This window comes from Erythrolamprus reginae, chromosome 1, assembly GCF_031021105.1.
Source record: "Erythrolamprus reginae isolate rEryReg1 chromosome 1, rEryReg1.hap1, whole genome shotgun sequence".
NCBI classification, from domain to species: Eukaryota; Metazoa; Chordata; class Lepidosauria; order Squamata; family Dipsadidae; genus Erythrolamprus; species Erythrolamprus reginae.
In genome coordinates this window covers 414,671,429-414,699,426 of record NC_091950.1, presented here as the reverse complement: position 1 = coordinate 414,699,426, position 27,998 = coordinate 414,671,429, and the positions used below count along the sequence as shown (strand labels likewise).

Here is a 27,998-nt window from a genome sequence, read left to right as displayed (position 1 = left end):
CAGCCTCGGCGGGGGGAGGCCGCCTCGCGCCCACGACGACCGTCGTTGCGCGGGCGCGCCACCTCCGGCCTCGCGCCGCCAGGAAAGCAAGTGGAGAAGCAAGCGCGCGCCCCCCCCTGTTTTACCCCCCCCTCTCCCTCCCAAGCTCGGCTTCTCTGGCTCTCTTCTTTCTCACACACACACCCGTTAGCGACGATGGTACAGTCCGGGGGTTAGCGGAAGCGCGGCCGCTGAGGCGCTGCCATGTTGAGCCGCCTCCGCCTCCTTCGCCGCCGCCGCCGCAGCAGAGGCAGCCGCCGCCGCTTGTGCTTTGTTGTCGGCTCCATGTAGCTGGGGGCCCGGGGGAGGGAGGCGGGGAGGGGGGCGGGCGGGGGAGAGCGCGGCCCAGGCCCAGCCAGCTAAGCAGGCAAGGAAGAGCGAGCGCGGCGAGGAGCCGCCGCCAACCAGGACCAGGCCGCCGGGCCTGAGGAGAAACCATTTATATAGAGAGCGACGAGAAGACATTTATTTTTTACCTCACCCCCCCCCCCCTTCCTTCTGCGAACGGCTCCTCCTCCTCCTCTTCTTCCCCCCCTCCCCTTCCTTTCTCCCGGCCGCAAAACCATGGAGGCCAATTGGACCGCGTTCCTTTTTCAGGTGAGGGGGAGAACAACGCCCGACCGTTAAAAAATATTTTCTTTTAAATTTTTTTAATCCCCCCGGTTTTATTTTATTTAGAACCAACATCAACACCGACCAACCTCCAAACCGCCCCCCCCAGGCGGCCAGCGTGCCCCCCCCCGGCTTAGGCCTCTTTCGCCGGAGGAGGAATCCGGCCGGCTGCCTCTGTCAGCAGCGGGCGCCCTCGCTTTTTCTCTGCCCCCCCCTTCTCTCCCGCAGCGCAGACGGGGGGGGGGGGGAGAGAAATAGCGGGAGGAGGAAGAGGAGGAGAATCTGGTTGCGCTCGCCAGCGCCGTGGGAGGCCGACGGGAGCGCGTTTTCTCCCTCTTTCCCCCCTCCCTCTGTAATCTCCCCCCCCATAAATAGCTGCTTTCCTCCCTTAGCGCCAGTGGGAGGAAATGCCCCCCCCCCGCTTACAATCTTCGCACGCGCGCAAAACTAAGATCGACCTCCCCCCCCTGTTTATTTCCCTCCTTCATTATGGGGGGGGGGAGAAGGGAAAAAAGGCGGGGAGAGGTATATGCCGTGTGGTCCTGGACGGGGTTGGGGGGGTTGTTACTTTTTAAGCTTTTGTTCCCCAATAACGTTGGCCGTTCCCCGCCAAACTATTTCCCTGGTTTTTTCTTTCTTTTTTCCCTTTTTTCTGTTGTTTACTAAAAAGGATAATAATGCTCTTATTGTGGTTCTTGGGATTATTTGGGGGGGGGGGTTTGGGTTGGAGACTTCTCTCGCTTTGGACCAGTCCAGTCCTGGTTGGGGTTGCTTTTAAAAAAATGAGGGGGCAGGATTCTCTCTCTCTCTCTCTCCTCCCCTCTGCTTTAATTTTGGTGGAAAGGTTGCAACTAATTTATTTATGGGGCTAATTTACAACCTTGCTCTCCCATCTCCTATCGTTTCTCCCCCCCCCCTCGCAATTTAAAAAAAAATATTTTTCTTCCCTCCAGTTTCTTCAGAACGATTTCATCAAATTCCCACTGCGGGAGGTTTTCTGCCTACTCTTTTTCCTAGACTCAAAAAATTTGCTGCATTCCTTGTTTTCTTCTCTGTCCCTGTTCATGGGGGGTGGTGGGGGTGGTGAAGGAATAGATTGCAGTATTATTCTCCTCCTACATTGTTTCCTTCCTTCTCGACATTTCAATGAAAGACTCAACATTTTCTTATCCCGTCTACTGCAAAATGGGATTCTGTGCACACTTCGCTGGTTGGAGTCTCTCCATCTTGTGTTTTCAAGCAGCTTTTTTTCTCTCTCCTCCAGTACTTGGGCAGCTTTATCATTGTCTTTCCTTGTTTCTCTGGGATTCCTGACACCCTCCCTTGCGGATATACTCTATGAGATTCTCTATACATTTTATTTCAGTCTGCGGTAATGTTTGCTTTGAATTGTTTTCTTGTCACCAGATGCTTCTGTTACTTCATATTAAAGCATCATTCCCCTCTTATTTCTTTTACTTACTTTTACTATTTACTTTGCATGCTTCCTTATTTTTTAATTGCAGTTGTTTCCCATCATATTGCTTTCATTGGCACTCCCATTAGCTTTTAAGGTGCCACATGAGCTTGTAGGGGATGATCTGTACTGTATTAGACTTAGTCACAATTTCTGACTGCTGCATTTTCTGCCTTCTGCACATAATGTTAGCCTTGATTGCCACTTTTAAAAACATGTTCTTGGTTATTTATGCTATTTTCTTTTCATCATCATTGTTCATGAGAATGATGGGTTCTTTTATTTTGCATGCAGTATTCTACTTTTGTCTCCATTGCTGCCTCCTGTTGTCTTCCATTTTTGAAGTGCGCTACTTATCTCTACGCATGACAAATTTAGACTCTTCCACTGCTTACAACTTGGTCCTCCAATTTTTTTCTGCCATGTTCTTTGCTTTTGTACTTTCCCTCCTCTTTTATTTCTCCAGCTCCTCCTAAGATGTTATTGTCACCATTACTTTCTTTTGCTCCCCACAGTGTTCTTTCATTCCATCTTCCTTTCAATTTTGCTGTTTTCTTTTTCTTTTCATGTTCTCATCTCTTAAAGTGATCATCTCTTAACCACTTTCTACTTTGCAGTTCTAGCTTTACTACAGTACTTTGTCTTCCTTTCCCCTTTTTATAAACATGTATCAAGATGCTTCATTGTATCTTCTGCTTTCTTTTTAAAAACAGCCACTTTATCTACTCAGTTGTCTTTTGTTCTGCTCTCCTATATTATCCTCTTTAGCCTTTAACCTATTTTTTCCTCTGCTAATCTGCCACAATTAAAGCATTAGTTTTCCTGTTTCTTTTTGCTGCACCTCTGGAAAATGCTACATGGATGTCTATTTTAAATTATTTTATGTGATTTTTGCTTGATAACTTGATAACATCTTCAACTTAAGAACAGACAATATTCAGAGGCAGTCATTTTAGGAAATACTGTATAGCTTAAATTATCCCTTAGATACAGATTATGTTTTGACAATTCTGTGGAATGATGCTGTTTACTGAAACCAATTAAAATTAATATTGGGACAGAAGTGATTTTATGATGGTGGAGATGATGGATAGGGTCGTTTGAAAGAAAATGTATTCAGCTTTTTTTTTGCTTTAGCTTAAAAAAAATACTTGCTCAAGAGAAAATTCCAGAGATTGTTCTCATCAAATTTGGATTTACTAAGTGATAAAGCATGTCTTCAAGTTAAGCTGTGATTTCTTTACAAAAAGGACTGCTAAGAACTATTAAGGATTCTAGAAAATAAAAATGATGGTACGTAGCTTGGAAGTTGAGTCATTTGGAAGCATCAATCTTCTCTAAGCAATGCTGCATACCAGATTACTTTGTCTTTAAATCTACAAGCCAGATGAGAACCTAGGTTATAATACATTTTCTTTTTTTAGCTTGAAACTGTATACTAATTACAATACCTCTTCTCTTTCCTGAAGGTAAAATAATACCCTACAAATTATGAGTTTGCGTCATTTGCCCACTTAGTTTTCTATTCTTTTTAAAATGCAAAGCATGACTCCAGTTTGAAAACATGAATTGGAAGAATAAATCTGAGGTGAATGCACTGCAGTTTTTCTTTTCTAAAAGCAAAAGTCTTCCAAGTACAAGATGAGTCATTTGCTTAGGTGCCCAGTCTCTGGAAACAGGCTTAGAACATAAGCTTGAAAACAAAATTCGTTTGATCTGGTAACTCATACAAAGTCTTAACTACATACAGTAGGCATGAAATGCTCTATTATTCATAATTATGTAGTATATGTATTGTTCAGTTAAAAATTATTTGGTAAATTCTGAATTTTGTTAATCTCAATAGAGAATATTGCATAAATTAGGAAGTAATGGCTATCCTCTCTGAATAGCGAGGATTTTTTAAAATAACTACCTAATTGACAATATGGATTGTGGTGAGCTACAATGGTGCTTTTCTGGAAAACATTGACAAACCTTCTTTTGAAAATCTGCAATAGGTAGAATGTTGCATTTTTTCATCCTCCACTACAGTAAATAGTTTAAAATGTTAGAATCAGTTCTTAAAGTCATCTTTAGATCATTGGGTTTAAAATTGCAAATTCTACTGATTGTTCTGCCTCCTTATACTTAGTATAGTTTTTGGTAGTTAAAGAAATATATTTCTGGCTTATATCAGAATTAACATGTGTTTTAAAACAGTATTTAAGTTGCCTAGAAAGTTCAGGCTGCATGTTAATAAGACATTATGCATCTAATAGCTCATTCCAGGTATGATTCACTGATGCTAATTAGCTACTCTGACATCAAGATACAATGCAAAAAACTTTGCCTCTAGCTACAAAAGTTTGTAGTGCCAAAGTTTTCCACTCTAGGTCATGAAACATGATTTTGTTTTATTATAAAAATCCCATTCATAAAAATAGAAAACCAAGAAGTATGGAATATATATAATCAAATCACGCTTTTTAATTTAAATCTTTGGTTTGGCTTTAGAGGAGAGGGCAGGACACAAAGGAATATTTATTTAAAAATACTTCAGACTATTGTAAGTGCTTTTATTTACAAATTAATTCTTAAAATCGCCTTATATGGCATAACATAAAGAAAAACAAGATTTTTAGAATTGGTTACATGTTAACAATTTTCTGTTTTAGGAAGCAAGAGCTGTCCAAATAATGCCTGCCTAGCATTAGACAAAATAAGCTGGCAACTTCAGGCAATAGGGTTGTAGTACATGAATGGCAGCAACTTTACTTTTATTGTGATATTTTCAGTTTCATGTGCAAAATAATTTATGCAGTTCTTTTAACATGCTGAATGCATTGGAGTAAAGGGGTGGCATCTTTGACTAGTTAGTAAGAGGGTCAGTTTGGGTTTGGGTCAATATGCATATAACCCTTATAATGGAAGGTATCAATATGAGTTAAGACATTAGTGAAGATTTGAGGCAAACATGCAACACATACAAGAGTCTACAAATGGCTGCTTGAACCTTGCCCAGAGGAACTGGTCTTTTACAGAATTGTACTCTTCTGTCTTCAGATTCTGTATCTTCTGCTCTTAGGTCAGAAATCAGCTGCTGGAGAACTTGGGCTAGAACTGTATCAAGTTATTTTTCAGTTGCACAAAGAAACAATACTGGGTTTTTAATGTCTAGTACTGATCAGCATTGGGCATTGCTGAAAGAAAGTTGAATGGATTGTGCCCTGCCACATGGAAAGTAGAACCTTGTGTTGGGGTCATTCTCTGGTCACCATTCACCATTCATGCTATCAAATACACTTGTTTTTTGAAATGCAGGCTATGCTTGAAGACCTTGTTATTTTTCTAAGGCAACAATGATCTGTAGCGATAATAGGTTATGGGAATTCAGTATAGAGCCTATTCTGAAAGCTACTTGCACTTAAAGGATAAAACAGCTTGCAGGCATCTCTCCCATCTCTAGTAAGTGATTAATTTTAACAGTACTGGTGTTGGCGGAATTACAATTAACTAATATATAGCAACAATAGCCAAATTTTAAAAAATTGGTCATATTTTTATCCACATTTTTCAGATTGGAATACAGTAAAGAAAAATATATTTGCATTAACAAACATGTTTTCAGCTGTCCTAGGTCCTAGCTTTCTCATTTCTACATCTCTGTTTTCATGCAGAAATGTAGTAGACAAAGACAGAAGACTAGTCAGAAAAGCTGAAGAGCAAAATCACTCAATTGCCATTTCCTGTCTTATAGTGTGGGTAATAGATTGTGGAAGCTTGGCAAATCGTGTTATGGATCACCAGCTGGTCTTTTCGTGCCGAAAAAGTATGAGCTATTTGACTTAGATCAGACTATTCAAGTGGAAAAAAATCCTGTTGAAATGCAACTCATGAGAGGGTTGCACTTTGTAGACTGGGGCTGGGATCCAAAGAACTCTTTAAGTAGCTTGGGGGTGGGGCATTCAATCAGTTTTTGTCAAACAAAAGCCTTCTGTGTTCCATGATAAACTGCTTTTGAAATGGAGTGTTTCAAAACTAACTTGTGATGATGCATATACAGTAGTGCAAGACTCTGGGAGATCTTTAACAAGTCTTCAGCCTGATTTTTTGCATGAAGCATACAGTACTGTATCCTAACTAAGGCTAATGCTGTACAGATAGTCCTTGACTTACAACAGTCATTTGGCGACTGCTAAAAATTACAATAGCACTGAAAAAAGTGACTTACGGTCATTTTTCACACTTACTACCATTGCCTTCATCCCCATGATCATTTGATCAGAATTCAGATGTTTGGCAATTGACTCACTTATGATGTTTGTGGTGTCCCAGGATCATGTGATCCCTTTTGGGACCTTCTGACAAGCAAAGTCAATGGGGAAACAAGATTCACTTACATATGTTGTTAGCAATTACAGTGAAAATTGTCCCTCTTCCTATTCTCTCTGCTTGAACTCCATATTTTTAACATAGAAGAAACATTCAAAATATAGTGCTCAAAAAAAGGGGGGGGACACTTAAACAACACAATATAACTCCCAAGTAAATCAAACTTCTGTGAAATGAAGCTGTCCACTTAGGAAGCAACACTGATTGACAATCAATTTCATTTTGTTGCCAGCACATTCAACTTTGTACAGAACAAAGTATTCAGTGAGAATATTTCATTCATTCAGATCTAGGATGTGTTATTTCAGTGTTCCCTTTATTTTTTTGAGTAGTGTACGTTACTGGTATATCTGCTGTATCTCTTGGGTGGTAGGACCCTCTGTAAAATAGGTTAGTTGAACCATACCTCATTCTGTAATGTATTTGTGTCTGTACCCAAGTATAGTGATAAGATCTCCAGATTTCAAACTCAGAATAGTTTTAGAAATCAATATTTTGGAATTATAACCTCTAATTAGAATAGTTCTAGAAATTAATATTTTGCAATTCTAACCTCTTAATTTTCTTCTAATTTTTTCCCCCAAGCAGTAGCTGACCAAAAAGAATATTTCTTATTTTTCTCTTTCAATTCCTTAGACTGCCATAATCATTCTATTATACTATATTATTTCTGAAGGTGTGAGTTTCAAATTCATATTCCTTAGATTTCTTTTCAGCAGAGGTAGTCTATTTGCAAGTAACTGAATCAACTAGTTCTTTGTTTCTTTAACTGTGGTTATAACCAGGCTGTTTCATGGATTTGCTACAGAAGCTAAAGCCTACCATTGTGCTATTCTTTCTTATGTATTCACAATCTAATGAAGTAAACTGGATATTTATAATTACATTCGTAACTTGTAGTTAACCAAATAGTCTGTCATTAAGATAGAGATCATGTAATATGTTGAAGATCATGAAATACACCCAGTCATTAACTCAAAAATTGCTCCCCTCAGGGAATCAAAAGATGGGTTGCTGTAATGAGCACCTTACCACATCCCTTTATGATGAGCACCTGTGTTTAGAAAATCAGTGGCTTATTGGGGAAATCACTGTGGGTAGAATTATGTAACTGTAGTATCATCTAGGGTTCTTTGGCTGAGTATTGCGTTTTATTTTATATTTTTAAAAAATATTCCTCCATGGTTTTGTTTATAAGTGAAAATAGCTATTTCTTAAGTTGCCAAGAGTCTACGGAGAGGGGCGGCATACAAATCTAATAAATAAATAAATAAATTTATAAATGCTCTCACTTAGGAAAGCAGATGTGAGATGTAATAGTTTTCATTTTTGCTGAGTTACTTTGGAAATTTTTAATTTTCCCAGCCAGTAGTTCAGTATGTATAATAGATATGAAATAAGCTTATTAAGAATGTCTGTGCCTTTCCCCACAAAGTACATATTTGTACCACAACTTATTGTCTCAAACTAAATAGAAAAATAGAATTGGGGTGTGCATACTCAGATTAAACATAAAATGAGAATAAGATAACAATAACAAAAGACGGGAATGTTCAGTTTTTAGGTCCCTTCACTGCTTTCCATGACCATCAGAATTTTTAAAGCCCATTTTATTTTATTTTTAAAAATAAACTCTGGCTCCCATCAGGTAATACATACTATAGTATAATTCTCAAAATAGGTTAATTATAATGTTTTTTTTAAAGATAGTCTCTTTCCAAAATCTACAGAAAAAAATTAAAAACCTACCTCTGCCTTTATATAGCAACAGTTTTTTCCAGTTTATTATCACTTCATCTGCCAGCTTCAATCTTCTGAAAAACGCGCTGCTCTCAGATCAAAAACTCCCTATTTAACTATGTAAAATCTTGTTCAATTTTGATGAAGCAGAAAAAGAATTGGGGGAAAATGCAGTACTTCTATCCATAACTTAATAGATTGATAAACATATGTTTCATGTTGAAATATAATAATTATAAATGTTATTGACTGAACTTGCTTTAAAGTAATTTAATTATAAATAAACTACAGCTGCTGAACTCTAACAACATTTTTTTTGCTTGCTAAGGAGAAGCTGACAGTCAAAAAAGTTAACATTGAAGACAACAAAAAAAACCTAGCTGTGGTAAAACAAAGAATGCCGTGCACTCTAAACTTTGTATCCTGAACAAGTAAAAAAAGCACTGATTTTCAGAAGAGAAAAAAAATTCAGAAGTCAAAATTCAGAATAGATTTTGTCTAATTGGTCTCATTTTCTGAATCTGAAGTACTATCATTGCAAACAGTTTTTACTTTATTATGGATTTCTGAATTTTTTTGGTACCATTTCATGTGTTAATCTTAGTGTAAACATCTCCAAACAGTTTAAATTTTATAAATTTTCATTTAAAATGAAAACATTGGCAAATGAGTCATATTTTTTTCTTTTTTTAATATTTTGTGAGAAGAAGAAAGATCATGAAATCTTTCCCCTTGGACTTTTATATTTTTGGCCTACTACATCATTGATGGTCAACAATGAGTTCTAAGTATTTTGAGTGTAGGAGTTGTGGAACACCAGAATATCTTGGCATTCATCATGTCATATATTTTTTAAAAGTTCATTTTATATTTCCCTGTAATCTATATTCACTACAGAAGATAGATAGTTCTGTTGGCTATGAAGCCATTTGTCTTCATTAAATCAGTGGAAGATGGGCTTCTGAAAAGTTATATTCACATTTTTTCCTAAAAATAGAAAAAAGGTGGATTCTTCTGTAATTCCCAAGGGAGATAATTTTATATAAAGGTGTGCACAAACTTCTAGCTGTATTGAAGGTGTTGTGTATAAGAACAACTTTCCTTTGTTAAACAGTATTGTTATTGTACACTGTTTATGATTGCTGTTAGCCGCCCCGAGTTTTCAGAGAGGGGCGGCATATAAATCCTAAAAATAAAATAAATAAAAATAAATAACTGTGAAATAAATCTGAAAATACATCTGCTATGCTTGAAGATGTCTACATAGTTTTCAGCAAATCTGGCTCTGATAAAATGTGTCATTTAGAGTTGCTTGATGATTTTGCTGAGCACTTTTTATTTACAGGTATTTTACAACTTAGGACCATAATTGAGCCCAAAATATATGTTGTTAAGTGAGATATTAATGTTAAGTAAGCTTTGCCCCATTTTATGAGTTGGCCACAGTTGTTAAATGAATCACTGCAGTTGATAAGCGAATCTGGCTTTCCCATTGACTTTGCTTGTCAGAAGGTCGCCAAAGGGGCCACAATAGTCATAAGTATGCATTAGTTGCCAAGGATGCTGCAAAGGCCATAACTCTGAAAAACAGTCATGTCATTTTTAACTATTGTAACTTTGAACAGTTACTAAATGAATTGTTGTAAGTTGAGGACTACCTGTATTTTTGATATGTTGGGATCTGGAGGAAGAAAATGTGTCCTTCATGACCCTACTAATTGTTTCTGTGGCTTTTGATGCAGCCAACCATAGTGTCTTATAGGACTGCATACATGAGGTAGGGAAAGAATCATTGTCTTGCATAGGTTCTATTCTCTCCTTAGTGGGTAGCTTCAATATGTGAAAGAAGGGAATGAGAGATCAGACCCTAATTTTTGGGATGCTGCAGGAGTCCGTTCTGTACTACTAGCTTTTTAAGAAGAAGCTTTTAGGTGAAATCATCCAGCAATTCAAGGTATGATATCAGTCTCCTTGTGATGCTCAGCACTGTGACAGATGCTTACAAGGCAGACGCTGTTGTGATTATGCCTGGAAGCTGTAAGAGTCAGTTGGGAGAGGAATGGTTGAAGCTGAATTTGGGTAAGATTAGGGTTATGGATTCTCACTTGCAATTCAGGAGTCCTCCTGGACTTGTGGTTCCTGATTCATCAAGTGGAGTTGTTGTCAGAGAAACCTATATCTAGGTTCAGCTGGTGCACCAATTGTAATTGCCCCTGGGTAAGAGGACTTGGCCCCAATAACTCATACCTTTATCACTACCCACCTTGACTATTACAATGCACTTTTCATCGGGCTGCCTTTAAAGAATGCTTGGAAGCTGCAGCTAGCTCATGCTGCAGTGCTTACTGCTGCTCACGTCTATTAGCAGTGATTTTCTGATTCCTGCATTAGCTATGGAATAGTTTTCTAGATACAATTGAAGGTGCTGATGTTGTTCTATAAAGCCTTTATGGCTTAGCATCTGATTATCTCAGCTCCAAAGAGAGATAGGAAAAACATTTTGTAACTCCCAACTTTCCAAGAGATTTGTGGGGTTGAGATGAGTGACACTGCTTTTTTATGGCAGTACTGGAGCTTTGGAACAAGGGCAGGACAGGCAAACCACTTCTTTGTTGGCTTTCTGGAAACTTAAAATCTGAGTTGTTTCAGATTTCATCTTGCTTTTTGTTTCATACTTTATTTCTTGTTATTTTATTTCTGATCTTGTTATTGCTATCATGTTGATTGCATTTAACCTCCCCATAAATATTTTAAGTTTGGTTCTTGTAGCCTGAAGGCTACCGAAAAATGTACGATTATGATGGATGGGTGGATGGATGGATGGAATGCAGTACTACTACTACTACTACTACTACTACTACTACTAATAATAATAATAATAATTTATTAGATTTATATGCCGCCCCTCTCCGAAGACTCGGGGCGGCATACAATACAGCATCTGCAAAAGTTTACATCATTTTTGGTTTCCAGTTAGACACTTCTTTTTAAAATTTATTTATTTATTATTTATTATTTAGATTTGTATGCCGCCCCTCTCCTAGTGTAATTTGTATGGTAAACATTTGGATGTAAGAATTTTAGCAGTTAAGTGCCTTCAGTTTCTTTTAAAGTCAGAATTCTATGTTGAATCTGTGTTTGTAGATTGCTGTCTGTTTTTTTCTGTTGATCAACTGCACATTGCATCCCCCACTTCTGAAAGTATGAATGTTTGATTTCAGGCACATGAAGCATCACATCACCAGCAGCAAGCAGCACAAAATAGTTTGCTGCCTCTCCTGAGCTCTGCTGTTGAACCTCCTGACCAGAAGCCCATTTTACCTTTGCCGATAACACAGAAACCTCAGCCCCCACCTGAAACACTAAAAGATGCCATTGTTGGGATTAAAAAGGAGAAGCCGAAAACCTCCTTTGTGTGTACATACTGCAGCAAGGCCTTCAGGGACAGCTACCATTTGCGGCGCCACGAATCCTGCCACACTGGGATAAAGCTGGTGTCACGGCCAAAGAAAGCCCCTGCCACAATGGTGCCCCTAATCTCCACCATTGCAGGGGACAACAGCCGGACATCGCTGGTTTCCACCATTGCAGGCATCTTATCCACAGTCACAACGTCTTCCTCCGCTACCAACCCAAGTAGTAGTGCTGGTGCCACAGCCATGCCGGGGACACAGACTGTGAAGAAGCCCAGCAAGCCCGTGAAAAAGAACCACGCCTGTGAGATGTGTGGCAAGGCATTCCGGGATGTCTATCACCTAAATAGACACAAGCTGTCTCACTCGGATGAGAAGCCTTTTGAGTGCCCAATTTGCAATCAGCGCTTCAAAAGGAAGGACCGCATGACCTATCACGTGAGGTCTCATGAGGGTGGCATCACCAAACCTTACACCTGTGGTGTTTGTGGAAAAGGCTTTTCGAGGTACCATGTAGAAAATCCCAGGCGAGCTCAAGTATTAGATTTTCATTCCGTGATCGCGTTGGGTGGGTGGGAGGGTGGGTGAGTGGGAGGAATTGAGATAGGAAAGTTAAGAAAAAGGGGTGGGGGAATGGAGATGGGAAGAGGATACCAGTAGAAATATCTTTGTATTTAAATATGCAGGCAGCCTTTGTTAATGGTGGGAAATAACTGTTTGTTTAAAATTCATAATTATGTAGCTTGGCTTGTAGTAAAGATACAGGGATTTTTTTAGCACCTTTTGTAGACATTACTGTGTAAGGCATTGATTTAGCAGTATTGTGGAGTCACACAGCCTCCATTTTGCTTGGACAATCTCCCATTTTAAATGGTTAATAATGCTTAAGATAATTTTTATCAATTTAGACTTTTCAGGGGAGGTTTACAATAATTACAGGAAACTCATATGTGTAGCTGAAGTTTTGTGATATGAAGATTTTCTCAGAAAACTTGAGATAGGCTTGTGTATCTGGGAAATTCCTCTGGTGCAAGATGTTGGTTTGAGTAATTGATTAATTCTGTGTTTGTGTAACAATTTGCTCTTTTGTGTCTACTTTTCTTCTTTTTCCACAGACCTGATCACTTAAGTTGTCATGTCAAACATGTTCACTCTACAGAGAGACCCTTCAAATGCCAAGTAAGATGTTTTTATTGATCTGTATTGCTTAGCTTATTAAGAGACCCAATCGGCTCTAGTAAATTCTGAAATTAGACATCATTAGAAAAAAACGAAAGGTTCACAGCCAAGTATTAAATTTAGCCCCCTATTATGACCCTTGGACAGCACATAGCTAATCTCTAAAAGATAAAGAGGATTGGGCCTGATTAATATGGACAGACACTAGCAGGAAATACTAGAATTGTAGGCAACTCTGGAAAGCCAATAAAAGTCAGGAAAGAAAGACAGTGGTCAAATGCTTCGCTGATAAGGAAATTATAGTAAGTGAGCTTGTTCAGAAAAATATCCTTTAAAAAAATACATTGGGCGTTAAAGGCCTCAGCCTGGGCATTATCCCCATGAACCTGATTAAATAAGAATCAGAAAGAGTAAGAAGGCTTATTGGGAATAGGATGAAAAAAGTTATGAGACCAGCGGAAGTCACGCGTGAGTAACCACAGCCAAAAATTAGTCATGGGGAAAAAAAGTAACTTGGACTGATGCTTTCTGGGCCAACTGAAGCTTTGCAAAATGTTTGCAAATTTTACAGTTCTCAAAAAACTCTTCATTAGTAAATTATTAAAATCGACAACCCCTCCTCAAAGAATGATGTTAGAAAATATTTATGAATGTGGCAGGTCCATTCTAAAATGGAGTGAAAGAGCTTCCAACATTTGCAAAATGGGTTGTGTCAGACTGGAGATAGAGTTTGGCTGCATTCTCCCACAATTACTTGTGCTGCATCCTGGAAGTTTTTTTAAAAAGATTGGACATCCATTTGTCTTGGATGGTATAAGGTCTCCTAACTTGAGCAAGAGATTGAACTAGAAGACCTCTAAGATCCCTTGTTTCTATGTTTCAAGAAAAAGAAGTAAGCAGGTAATTGATTACTCCCTATTCTTGGAAATACAAAATCTAGGGTGATTATATCAGGACTATTTTTATCCTGTTGAGTGTGCATTTTTGGTTATAATAATGAGAATAGTCTTTATCAGCGCATTTTGAAAGACAGCTGATTAGGGAAAGCTGAAGCACAACAATGATTAACGTACAAATAAAGTAAAATGCAACAATAAAAGAATATCTAAAATCTGCTGTTGTTGCCTTACAGTATATGGAGTACTTGTGAGTAATGGCATCTAAAATAACTAAGGTTTTAAAAAAATCTTCATGTAGAAATAGAATTCTCTGGGTACACAGTAAGCCTGTACCCCATTCAGAAATACTGCCTTCCTTATAGCCATTGCTAGACTTCATTCAGCGAAGTACCAGGAGAAGGACCTCGAGAGCTTTACATAGAAGAAGGTGAACACAGTTTCTCTTCATAGTTTTGGTGAGGAAATCTGGTGGGATATAAGGATATGAAGGGGAAGGCGTTCTATGTTCCTACCTGTTTCAAACCATGCATGTACCAGTTAAAACCGGAACAGGGTTTTTATATCCTTTACCTTTAGAATCAGCTGCCCATTCCCAATGCCTCTGAACAACTAACAATCAGAAACATTGCCTCCAGTTAAAAACATCCCCCTCAAAAATAATATGTAAATCCACATATAATAAAATTGAAAATAATGACAGTAAGCAGAAGTTTCAGAAAAATATAAAGTCTTTTGATGAAGTTTCATTTCAGATACCCTACTGTGGCTGCTACCAGATATTTTCGGTAGTTTTTGCATCAAGCTAAACAATTCTAGATTTACTAGTGACAATCTGTTTTATTTAGGGAGTCTTAATAGGACCTAAAGAAGGATTCCTAACTTGACTGGAGGATAGAATTGTTTTCAGATATACAGAAGGGTAGGCAACCAGTGGCCCTTGGAAGTTTCCCCTTCAAATGCCTGAGGGCTAGTGGACTTTCCAGCAATTTTGAAGATGGAAATGCACAAAAGGAATATTTAGTGTGAAACCTAGAATTACCTAAAATTGACATTAAAAAGCAAATTCCTAAACCTGGGGGAACAGAATAGAGCACCTGAGGGTAGGACAAGTAGCAATGGGTGGAAAATAATCAAGGAGAGAAGCAACTTAGAACTAAAGATAAATTTTCTGATAGTTAGAACAATTAATCAGTGGAACAACTTGGCTCCAGAAGCTGTGAATGCTCCAACATTGGAAGTTTTTAAGAAAAGATTGGATAACCATTGGTCTGAGTGGTATAGGCTTTCCTGCCTAAGCAGGAACTAGAAGACCTCCATGGTCCCTTCCAACTCTGTTATTCTATTTTAAATATTTTATACTCTAATCTAATCCAGGGCCTTTTTATGATATAGCATGGCTTTGCCAATCTTTGCCACCTGATCCACCGCGCCTTCTCTTTTAAAAAGTAAAGAGTTCTGTGGTTATCAAAAGATTGCCTATCTCTGTTGGTTTATTATTTTTCCTTTGTCCTGCTTGTCATTTTGCCTCTAATATCAGTCTCTGCACTTGTTTAGGCTAGCATTTTTTTTAATGTGGACTAATAATCTACAAAGTTAATTTTAAAAAAACCCTCTATTCCTCTTCTGTTTAGCTTTATCAATGTGTTTTTAAGCTGGTTCCTGATGACTCATTTTGGCCATTAAATGATTTAATTTAAAATAAAGGGTGATTCATGACTTTCAATCTGTTTTTGGCTTTTTAAAATGTAACTGAACAATGGAAAATCATGTCCAGGGGCATTATCAGGAGATTGTTATGGGAGATTCTCTTTATACCTGAGTAATATTCAGCTCTTACACATATTTTATTTAATCCCAACATTTACAAATATACTGCTGTATTTTACTATGGTCAATTTAATTTTATCTGGCTATCTGTGCATTGAAGGTAGTCAGAGTAGTTTAAATAGTATTGCTTATGTCATAGTAATGTACTTATTGGGGTACATTAAAGTTTTGAACTGAATGGCATTACATTCCTCTGCAGAGATTTCTGGTGGGGAATCCAAGGTATTTATCTTAGAGTTTACTATTAAAGTTAGTAAATGAGAATTCTGCTTTAGACCTTATGTTTCTTTCTGTGTAGACCTGCACAGCTGCCTTTGCTACCAAAGACAGGCTGCGAACTCACATGGTGCGCCACGAAGGAAAAGTGTCATGTAATATCTGTGGTAAACTTCTGAGCGCAGCGTATATTACCAGCCACTTAAAGACTCATGGGCAGAGCCAAAGTATCAATTGTAATACCTGTAAACAAGGCATCAATAAAAGTAAGTGGCTACCTTTTAAAAAATGACTCTGTTTTGCCTTCAGATGTAGCGCATGCAATTGTTGGGAAACCCTGCTCCTGTTGATGATTTAGGTCATATAAGATGGGACCAGTATCTTACATACTAGATCGGCAAAGATGGGAATGTATATTGATGGGAGAGGTTTTTGGAAACTTTTTTTCCCTCTCAGAAGAAACAGTCTGAAAACTGCCAGGTTTAAAACTTTGATTGCGGTGTCTGTCCAAAGAGTTTGGAATCTGTGCAAGGATTGGTTTCAGCTGTCTTTGCTGCTTCTGTGTTTTTGGCGTGCTATGACTGGCAACTGAACAAGTACTTGGAAAAAACATGTATTCATCCTGATGCAGTTATATTACTAAAGGTAAAATCATCAGCTGTTTCAGCAGAAATGCCCAGTCATGTTAGACATTTGTAAAAAGTTCCATTGGGGCAGATTTGGAGATTACTGGAGACTTTGTAAGACTAATAATTCACTTTGGTTCCTTCCTGAAGCCTTCCATTTCCTTCAATCCCTAAACTAGAAATCTAAATGTGATCATACAACAGATAGTCCTTGACTTACAACCATTTATTTAACAATGATTTGAAGTTACAACAGCCTCAGAAAAAAGTGACTTACAACCAGTGATGGGTTACCAAAACTTTTACTACCGCACTGTGGGCGTGATTTATGCATTTTGTTTCAACATTTTTCAGTGCAAACTGGGTGCTCTGGGGTGGAGCTCCAAATTTTGCTACCGGAACTGCATTCCTGACCGTAGGAGCCCATCACTGCTTACAACCTGCCCCTCAGAGTTAGGACTGTTGCACAGTCACGTGAATACCATTTGAGTGCTTGGCAACTGGCTCACATTTACGATGGTGGCAGAGTCTTAGGGTCATGAGATCACAGTTTGCAACCTTCCCATCTGGCTTCTGATAAACAAAACAAAACCAGAAAGGCCGGATTTGCTTAAGGACTACATGATGTGCCGAATGACTTCCCTAGGGTTGTAAATTTGGGTGCAGTCATGACCACATCATCATCCTGTTGTAAGCCACCCAGGGTCCTTTGGGAGTTGGGCAGCATAGAAATTCAATCAATCAATCCATTAAAAACATTAAGAAAATAATAAATAAATAATGTAAAATAAAATAATTAAAGTAATGATTTGCTTAATGACCACCTCAAAGTTCCCATCCCAACTGTGGTTGTGAGTCGAGGACTACCTGTATAAGCAAACAAAAGAGTAAACCAACCTATGATTGCAAATAAAACAAGATCTATGGATGCATTTACTGTGGGTTCCTCTAAGAGTAGATTAGGGCAGTGTTTCCCAACCTTGGCAACTTGAAGATATCTGGACTTCAACTCCCAGAATTCCCCAGCCAGCGAATGCTGGCTGGGGAACTCTGGGAGTTGAAGTCCAGATATCTTCAAGTTCCCAAGGTTGGGAAACAGGGTTATATTCAAAATTTGCAGAATTCTAGCCTATGCTTGTAAGCAGTTAACTAGTTTATATAAGGATTTTGCTTAGTGTTTAGGCAGGCATTCTATGAAGGTTAGTTTTTTGTGGATTACAATGACTTCTGGCTGCTGAATGCAATAGAATGAGACAATAAAGAGATGAGGCAGTACAATAGTCTGTGTACCTAAAGGAACATGGGTTTTTTTAAGTTGTTTTGCAACTACAATTATGGTACAGGAATCCACCTACAATAGAATATTTTTTCTTGTGTGCTAGCTTTTTTCCAGTTATAGAACATGTCAAAAGACATCTGCCACCTGTTGCCTACAAGACTTGTCTGCCAGCTTTCTTTTCTTGTGCTTATGCTGATCACGTTTGATGAAAGCATCTGTGTAAATGGATACTTTTTGGCTCATATCTTGACCCTATTTCCATGGTTGCCCAAACATAGATGAAATAATATCAATTTATGCTTAAGAAAAATGCAGCTGTTTTAATGGGAATCTATGTACATCGAAATGCAGCTGTTTAAATGGGGATTTATGTAATCAAAAGTTCATGTGTAGGGTTTTGGACTAGTCCTTCACAATACTGCCATTCCTCTAAGTTTTTCAGATCTTGGTTTGTTCCGAATATCTTTTGTTTCTGCAATAATCCAGGGAAGGTAAGTTAGGCTGAATAAATTTCATGAGCTTCATGGCTTGACAGGAATTTCATTCAGGCTCTCCAGATCTAAAATATAACTTGTACCTATTATTCAGACAATAAATAATACAAAGCTGTTTTGTTTACATTGCAGAATTTGGTTTTTTCAAGCAAGAAAATCTACATCTTCCTGCGTGTGAGTAGCCATGGTTTAAATTTGATAAGTTTTAGTATGCTGATTAAAAATGCTTGTTGCAAGATTGATAACTTGTATTTAGTTTAAAGATTGTTTGCGTTCCATTTTCTGTTGAATGATATTAAAAATTGTATTAGCCTTTAGGATAGAAACTTCCTATTGCCTCCCATTTGTTTGTTGTAGCAACAGCTGTGATCACTATGGAAGGACTCACTACATCCTCCTTACCTCTGTGTACACACTCAGTTTTTCTTAGGGCTGTGTGCTTCATTTTGGCAAATCCATATTATAGAAATGTTCCAGTATACATGTATATGAAGGAAAGCAGGTAGTCCTTGACTTAAAACTGTTCAGTTAGTAATTCAAAATTACAATGCCACTGAAAAAAACTTTACTTACAATCAGTCCTCATATTTATAATGATTGCATTGTCTCTACAGTGGCATGATTTAAATTCCAGCGGTTGGCATGTATTTACTGCAGTTGCAGCCTTTCAGGATCATGTGATCTTCCCAAATGGCTTTTGACAAGAAAAGTCAGTGAGGAAAGCTTGATTTGATTAATAACCACCTGACTCACTGAACAACTGCAGGGATTCATTAAACAGCTATGGCAAAAAAAAAAAAGACAATAAAATTGGATGTAATTGTCAGTTAGCAACTACTTTGCTTAACAATGGACATTCAGGTCCCAATTGTGGTTGTAAGTCAAGGACTACCTATGTCTCCCTTCTAATGGAAGTCATCTTAAAACCCTTCATGGGTAGAAAGGGTCAAGCTGTGTTTGTCAACTGATAGGGATTCAGTTTTTCATCTTGAATGTGCTTAAAATGTATTTGGTCTTGTGTGGCTGAAATTAAGAGGTATCTCAGCAGGGGGTAAAATCACTCTGCATTAAAATTGTACAATTTAGATAAGACACAAAGTTACTTAAACTCCCTCCCTCCTCTTTCTTATTAATACTAGAATATTTAAAATACCTGCTCCTTATAGTTTGACATGAATAAGATAAATTCTAGCTTATATTACATTTCTGTAACTCCATTTAATTATCGTGTCTTTCAGTCATGACAGACTCTTAAGTTTTGTAGATTTGGTTGAAACTTCAATAGGGATTATATCTTAACAGTTCCCTTCTGATTCCAAACAAGCATTCAAAAGCTTACCGTTCTTGTGCTGAGCTAACAAAATCACTTGTTTTGTTGTTCATTATGGGGACGGGGGGATTAGTACGTGTTCAGAGTCTGTAAAATGTTTTTAATTTCAAGTTTCTTTCTGAGAAAATTATAATTTGTACCCATATGTATTTTTGTATCTTTCTTAAAAAATAATGTGGCTGGAACAGCTTGTATGAATGAAGAGAGCAACAACCAGAAGCAGCAGCAGCAGCAACCACAGCAACAACATGTCACAAACTGGCCTGGGAAACAAGTTGAGACTTTGAGACTATGGGAAGAAGCAGTTAAAGCAAGGAAGAAAGGTAAAAATTGATAACAGCCGTCTGTTAGGAGTTCATCTTGCATATATATATAAACAACTAGTATAGCCTGTAGGAAACATGGAGTAAATTCATGCTCTGTAAATATGTAGGGGGTAAGAGCTACTTGATCATCTCTGGTGATTGTGGTGATCAGCCTGATTGTCAAAGATTTTTAATTCCTGATTATGTCAAGCAGTTACTTTATGAAAGCCAGGCCAGGAGATGATGTGGCTTACCAGGTTGCCTATTGTTTATGTCAAAATTTTAATCTCTTGCCCTATTTTCAAGTTCAGGGCATGATTTCTGAAAAACAGAAACTCAAACTCCTAGCTGTCAGTTCAAGTTGCTCATTGGCACTTCAGTCTGATACAGATAGGGCCACTTTACCACACTGGTTTCCAGACATCCATAAAGAAAATTATCTACAGCTTGGAGGAAGTCTGAACGCTTAAACTAGTTTATAATTCTTCATAAGGTGGATAATTTCAGTTTTTCTAAAACACTTTAATTTGGCTAGAAGACATCCAACCCCCATGATTCTTGAAACTTGATGCCACTCTTATTGTAGTTGCAACTATCTGTCTTTCAGTTTTACAAAGTTGCTTTAACTATTGTTTGTTTTTACAAATAAAATTTGCTAGGGTTTGTTTTTTGCCATAGTTGGTGGCATTTTGTTGCCTTTTTACGACCCATTCACTTTTCATTCTGGAAACTAGTAAGACAGGGTATTCAATAGCTATTAGAATGGGAAAGAACTAGAATTTCATATGGAATTGTGTGTGTATGCATGTTTGTGTCTTTGTTCTCTTTGTACCAAGGGAAGGGGAGAGTTAAGGCTTACATAAAATAGTTTTAGTTGCTGCAGCCATTTTTACAAAGGCATCTAATTCAATGTTTAAAATAGCATTTATTATATTGTATCAAATCAATATCAGTTTCACTGCAAAGAATCTCAAAACAAGTATAAGTACAATTAATGCATGGTATGTTTGTGTGTGTGCTTGTTAGTAAATGGGGTTCTTTTAAAACTTTTTAAAATATTTTAAATTTATTTGGATTTGTTACGATTTGTTATATTTTGCTGTGAGCTGCCCCGAGTCCACGGAGAGGGGCGGCATACAAATCTAAATAATTAATTAATAAATAAATAAATAAATAAATAAATAAATAAAGGTACATACCCAATGTCTACAATGCAGATTAGAGATCTGTAGCATTCTACATTGGTAATGCCAACACTTTCTCCACCCGGTGAATTTGGTGCCTTGGTTTTAATTTTTACTTTTTTACAAGTCAGTGGACTTGTTGTTTTGCCAGTGTTAAACCACACTGCTTTAGAAGTGGTAGAGAAGGATGTTACTGAGCTTAATACGTTTGTGTTAAACATGGCGAGGAAATGTGAATACAGAAGGGAACTGCCTGGCTTTTCTTTTCTTCCCTGCACAACTTACCCCTTCCCTTGATTGAAATTCAGAGTTTTGAAGAAGCCGATAATAAACTTTCATGAATAGATTTGAGTATATTCCTTGCTTAGTTTTACTTTTGAATGCTTGATGTGCTGAATCCATCAGTGAATGAATCTCTTCCATGTGGCAATCTTTAGAGCATCCACAGACATACAATCCTGCTCCTACCTTAAGGCTTATTTTTGTTGCATGTTTAAACTGAGAATGTAACTGGACCACAGCCCTCTGTTGAGTTCTATGGCCTGGATTTTTGCAGTTCAGATTCAGTTTGCTTAAGCACATACGATGCACCATGCTGAATTATAAGAGCGTCCATTCATTTTTCAAATTAGCTATAAATCTTAATTCCTCTAAATGTGTGTTTTTATTCTATTGCTGATGCATATGATGAGTTTTAGCAGTCTGGTCCCCTGTTTTTCTCTGCATGCACAGAACAGCGGTTTTCAGGGAGCTGATATTGGAGCATGAAGTAGAGCTGACCTACAGAAAACCAAGCTCCCTGAGAGCAGAACATATCTTCAACTTAAAAAGGGGGAAACATGTGGGGCCCTTGGTGCTTTTTGAGCTTGGTTGCTTTCTTGCAGATGTTTAATTACCAACTAATTAACATCATCAGTGTTAACTAAACCTAAAAATTTACAAAGGACCCCACAGTTCAGCACTGAGCTACAAAAAATATTTTTTAAGGAGAAAAATGTGGTGGTGGTGGAAGAGAGCTTGGGATCCTGCAGATGGTTGGCAATGACCCTTGCTCAAGATAGATAAAAACTCTGCCACGTATAAGAAGTGTTCTTTTACGTGATTGCAGAATAAGCATTTGTGTAATTTCTGAAAATGAGAGACAGAGGGAATCACTGAGGGAATCCTAATGGAAGGTGCATGAAGAGAGCAGAAGGAGGGTCGGAAAGCAGAAGGGGCATTATCAATGTTGGCAGGTTCTGATTCTCTTGCCTGGAAGGCTCAGCAGTCTTACCTGTTGAACTGATATTGCACCTCTTTTGCCGGAAGATCAGGGCAGCATATGTAGCACTCTCCTCCAACCACCAACCTGTGGGGTATATTAGAACGAGAGATAAGAGCTGGTACAAAGTCACCCATTGACCTAACATAGTTGTGGGAGACTTGAACAAGGTCACAATCCAGCAAACCGGTGGCTGCACCACAGAGCTGTTACCCTAAAATGCAACAATTGCGTTATCTCTAAAAGTAGAGCTGAATGGCTAAGGCAGAGACCAGTTGCAACACAAATTGCTCAAAACCCAAGCAGTAAATCGTGACTGTTCTCCTTGCTCTGGCTTCCTGGCACATAAGGGATCTTGAAGCTTGTATATGTTATTGCTGTTGCTTTCCCTCTTGCTTTCAGATAAAATTCCTTCAGCACACCTTTCCCCGCCTCACCTAAATGAATTTTCAGGTCCTGGTTCACGTGTCCGAAGGGGGGGAGTGGTGGGGGTGTCGGTGTGTATGTGTGTGCCCATAATTCCATGCACATACTCCCCTGCTCTCCCGGAACATGATGGCATACCCATTTTTCGCTCTTCCCAGACTTCAGAGCCTCCCCCCAAGGTCCTCCAGAGGCCAGAAATGGCCCATTTCAACTTTGAAAATGGGCCAATTCTGGCCTCCAGAGGGCCCCCAGGGAGAAGGCTGTTTTCACCCTCCTCAGGCTCCTAGAAAGGCTCTGAAGCCTGGGGAGAACAAAAAAACAGAACTTCTAGTTCAACCAGAAGTTGGCAAATGGAATGTTTTAGAGGACCTTCAGAGGACCTACAGCGGGGTGGTGGTGGTGTGTGTTTCACCCTCCCCAGGCTCCTAGAAAGGCTCTGGAGCTTGAAGAGTGCAAAAAATGGGTCCTCCCCCACCACCTCTGGAGGCTGAAAACTGTTTCCCAACTCCTAGTGGGCCCAGAAGGTCCAAAAATCAGCTTGCCAGTGTGCACATGGGGCGCCAGACCTGAGCTCACATGCCCACCGATACTGCATACTTGTGGCATGCGTGGCATATGTTCGCCATCATGGATATATAGAGTACCATTAGATATGCTCAATATTCTAAGGAGCATAATGATCAGGACATTTAAATGCTATGTTGGTGTTCTCATACACTCTGGCTCATACATGCATAACCAACTGAGAACTTTGGTAGTGAAAAATTAAGTGCCTACTCTGGCATTGTGAGATCAAAAAATAATTTCAATTTGGAACTACGATTGGAGAGAAGCCCTGCAGGTCAGACTTGAAAGAACTATGCTGCATTGATCTTCTCATACAGTCGGGCCCATACCATGCATAACCAACTCAGAACTTGGTTGCTAAGCTCAGTTAATGTTTATTTTGAAAAGTTTTGTGTGTGTGTATGGATGTGCTGAGAACCCAGGCTGTTTGGCTAGCTGCTCATTCACTATGAAGCAAATTTAGAAAAAAGGATTACAATTTGGTAACTTGATTGAATTGGCTGCGTGAATATAGCCTTTAAATTATGCTAGACATAAACACCTGACACCATGCCAGAATTTTAGAGCTAGACCTCTTTATCATGCACAAATACAGTCTATATGATGTTATGGGAAAGGGAAAACTAGAATTATGTATCATTGAATGGCTTAATTGCAACACCTTTCCTCCACCTCCCAATTTTGATTACAGAAAGTCAACAGACTCTGAGGCCAACTTCGGTCAAGCAAGGTAGGGTCAGATACATTTATATAGCTTGTATTATAAGGCTGGATTTTCAGCTCTCCCCCTTGGAAGTATTTTGGGGTAAAAGGTTGCAGTTTCTATACTGAACACAATAATTGCCCAGCACAATGAAAAGCATCCAGGGTCCTTCCCTTGCAGTGCACCACCTGCATTCTCTTGGCCTTCATAAACACATCCTGCTCTCTTATGCACACTGGAGTCACTAGCTAGGCTTCTCACGAAAACCATGTTGTTGCCATCTGGTAAATACGATCTGATGTTCCCCAAATTGACATGAATGGCTTTTATTGTGTGTTTATTGGTTTAAGCTTAGATTCCCAAGTGTAGTTGGTTTTCCTAATACCAGAAGTTCTCCCCCCCCCCACTCCATGGGAACACGAGTATTTTATTGATAGCCAGCAGGTGGTGCTGATATATAAAAGTAGCTAACACTAACTTTATAGCTTTCCAGTTATTCCTAGTTCTAATAGTGGCAGAGTGCTCTTGGTATTACAGTATGAGCCAAATTCTTCCTGTTTCCAGAGGGAATCCATTCTTAAGTGAGGCGAAAGCTACCTGACTGGTGGGGTTTGATGCACTCATCTCAGAGGTGGGCTACTGTCAGAACGCCTAATTGCACGCAGCTCCAAGGTCTGGAACGCGAGTGCGGGATTGAGCACAATTTTGCTTGCCGCTCCTGAGCAGGATGCAAGATCTTGCAAGGGGACGAGTGTGCGAGCGCGTTTCGGCAAGGTTTTTTGCTTCCCCGCATGCATGGGCATCTCTGTGCAAGATTTTGCTACCTGCACAGGTGCAGGACACTCGATCCCTCACTTGCTTTCCAGAGCCGTGGAGCTGTGCGCAGTTAGGCGTTCTAGTAGCAGCCTACCTCTGACTCATATTATTAACTGGGATTTTACAATAACTAAAATACTACACTGAATGATTCCACGATTTGTGGTTAAATTTATTTTAAAATGAAATGAGCAGGTAATAGTGAAAACTAGCTTTGTGTATCGGTCCCTAATAATGACTTTTTAAAACCTTCACAGAATGTCAGTACAACTTTGAGAAGGCTATAGAGTACGTACCATTCGGTATGTACACTCTCTCTACTTATAATATTCCTCTTCAGAGGACTTTCTGCTAATACTGTGCTGCTTTAATGAACAAATCCCCCTCTTTTTATTACTAAAAATTGCCAGATGTCTTGAACACAGATGAATTGCATGACTGAAGATATTATAGGTTGTAGAATTAGTGTTTAATAATGGCATTTCAGAGGCTTGAGAATATTTGTTATTGTATAATGAGCAGAAACTATTAAAACACATAATATATTCATTGCTTTTTTTTTTTAATGTAAAGTTTGCCAGTTTACCAGAATACATGAGACACAGGCTTATTAACATGTCTGCAAGCCCTTAATTGCTGATAGGCATCTTGCATTATGATTTGTATGTTTTTGCTATTGTAGCCTAAGCTGTCAGCAAAATGGGCTAGAGTTGGAAAGGTCTAAAATGTCCGGTGGGAAAGGGGTTTGTAGATAAGAGAAGGCTGACTGGCATTGCAAAAGCTTGCATCAAAATTTATTCTAAGGACTATCCTTTTGGTGTTTCAGACTCTTCTCTGCTTCTGTCCATTTGTCAAGCCACAACTTTGGTGTCATCTCTTCTCTTGTTTTCTAGAAGCTGCCAACTTGTGTCAAACGTCCACTGCTGCCCCGACGCCTGTGACTCTCTCTACTCCCTTCAACATAACCTCCTCGGTGGCCTCCGGGACGATCACCAACCCAGTCACTGTGGCTGCTGCAATGAATATGAGAAGCGCAGCCAATGTTTCGAGCGCAGTTAATATCTCCAGCCCAATGAGCTTAGGCCACCCTGTTACCATAACCAGCCCTTTGTCCATGACTTCTCCGTTAACACTCACCGCACCTGTCAATTTACCAACTCCAGTCACTGCTCCAGTGAACATCGCACATCCAGTTACTATCACCTCACCAATGAATCTCCCAACACCAATGACGTTAGCTGGCCCTTTAAATATAGCCATGAGACCTGTGGAAAGCATGCCTTTCCTTCCCCAGGCATTGCCAACTTCTCCCCCCTGGTAAAAAAAAAAAAATCTAGAGTAAAAACTTAATGCAGTATTAAGAAGAAGAATAGAAAACAAATCCTTAAGAACAATTAACCTTTTTAAAGTTCATAGTAACGAAACCAGGCTAACTCATTTGATGCAAAAAAATCATGCTCCAGTTTAAAGGGAAAAACACCATAATCAAATCCTTGTTCAGTTGACTTATTTCTGGGTCTTTTTCTTTCCTTTAAACTGGCAATGATGTTTGAAGAAGATCAGATGAGAACTGAGCCCAGTTCCTAAACCTTTTTTTTTTTAAAGTTATCATTAATGGTAACTGAGGAAATGGTAAATGAGAAAAAAAAACCCTATCTAAACACTAGAAGGCTCCATATATGGAGATTTCCATAACTACAGTGTGGACATGAATCACTAACTGGCCAGCTCTGCGAGTCTCTGATTGAGAAAGTATTGTAGCGTGGGTTTTTTAAAAAATAAATACATTTCATGGTCCTATTTTTAAAAAAATGCATTTAAGTAATTATGCATTTTACCTTTTGGGAATATGATGATTTCAGGCCAAATTCCCTATGGGAAAAGTGACACCAACTCTGATATGCAAAGCATATGGTAACTTTTATCATTCTAACTTCTAAATAACAATAGGGATTATGACCTGGTATTTTGGAAATGTAAATAGTAAGTGACATATTACCCTAAGGGAATATAACCTAAATAGTCAGCATATTAAAAAAAAAAAAAAGAACTGTTTCATGTTTGGCAAAGAACAGCTGTGGCTGGTAGAATAGGAATTGAAATCTACGTGAATGCGGCCTCTAGTCGAAATCCAGCTGGGACTCTTTTATTACAGAGAACATACAGTGAGCTTTGAAACATGGAAAAATGGCTTTAAGCTTGAAGACTCTGGAAGTGTAGTAGAACACGTGTCTACTCTCACTCTCAAGCAGAACCTGCTGATGTGACGAGAGCAGGTGTTGTTCGCTGAAAGTTTTTTTTTTGGTCTTATATTATAAAATGGTATACAGTTTTTATTCTAACCACTAACTAGTTAGGATGCCCCTTCAGGACAAGCCAAGAGAGTGCATCTTATTATTTTGTGTTTCTTTTCTTTTTTTTACCTTTTTTGTTCCCCCTTTTAATCAAGTGTTGTGCAGATTTCTTCAACTTTGTAAATATTTGCAGAAGAAGCGACAACCATCATTTGTACTTTTAGTTAATTGTGTTAACAAATAGTTATTGATTTGTGGAGGTTTTCCATTAACTGACCCGTCCAGTGAAGGGAAATCCTCTCCTTCCCTGCCAAAAAGTCCCATTAAAGTACCCAAGAATACATCGTTTATTTTATCTGTACATAAAGTAGGATGGAAAATCTAGGGAAGCAATTTTTTTAGGCTATCATGTCACAGTCACTTTTTTAATCTTTGTTTTTTAAAGACGTACCCTATAGCCAAGACAGTATAAGAAATAATTGGAAGGGAAAAACTGAGAGGCTTTGCTCAGAGCAAGGATGCCAATCCAATAGCAATCAATATTTTAATTTTTTTTTAATGGGATGCTGGCAAGCCTGAGAGGGTGGAAGTCTACTGTTTTTGTGTTTATACCCATCGTGTCAGTGTAAAAGCAACATATTTCGTATTTCTGAGGCAAATGTCGGGTTAGACTGATGTCCAGATTATGTGAAAATGGTTCTAGGGGCTTGGACTACATAGTAAAAATGGGGAAAAATAATAGAATTTAGTGTAAAATAATTTTATAAATGAACTTTTGTACCTTAGGACATCAAATTGTACAACTTTTGTATATATAAAAGCTTAGGAACTTCCTGTGTAGCAAAAAAGAACACATTCCTACACTTTTAATGTATATGTTTGTTATAATGTCATGTAAACATATGCCCCATGTTTGTGCCTTTTAATTAGTTTGTCTCAATAAACAGAAATGTAGAGA

General features: G+C 38.6%; 1 protein-coding gene across 4 annotated transcripts; it reads left to right on the top strand.

The window, feature by feature from the left end:
* Positions 1-346: 346 nt before the first annotated feature.
* On the top strand, positions 347-27,998 carry VEZF1 (vascular endothelial zinc finger 1). 4 transcript variants are annotated; one of them, XM_070735272.1, is made up of 9 exons: positions 347-636; positions 11,443-12,140; positions 12,750-12,813; positions 15,838-16,021; positions 18,287-18,328; positions 19,673-19,807; positions 23,919-23,957; positions 25,004-25,048; positions 25,640-27,998. In XM_070735272.1, the coding sequence occupies exons 1-9, from the start codon at positions 604-606 to the stop codon at positions 26,065-26,067; spliced, it is 1,668 nt and encodes a 555-aa protein (XP_070591373.1). In that variant the 5' UTR covers positions 347-603; the 3' UTR covers positions 26,068-27,998. The 4 variants fall into 4 exon arrangements, with proteins under 4 accessions (XP_070591373.1, XP_070591374.1, XP_070591372.1 ...); XM_070735271.1 differs by having other exon boundaries at positions 354-636; positions 11,443-12,161; XM_070735273.1 differs by lacking the exon at positions 25,004-25,048 and having other exon boundaries at positions 11,443-12,161.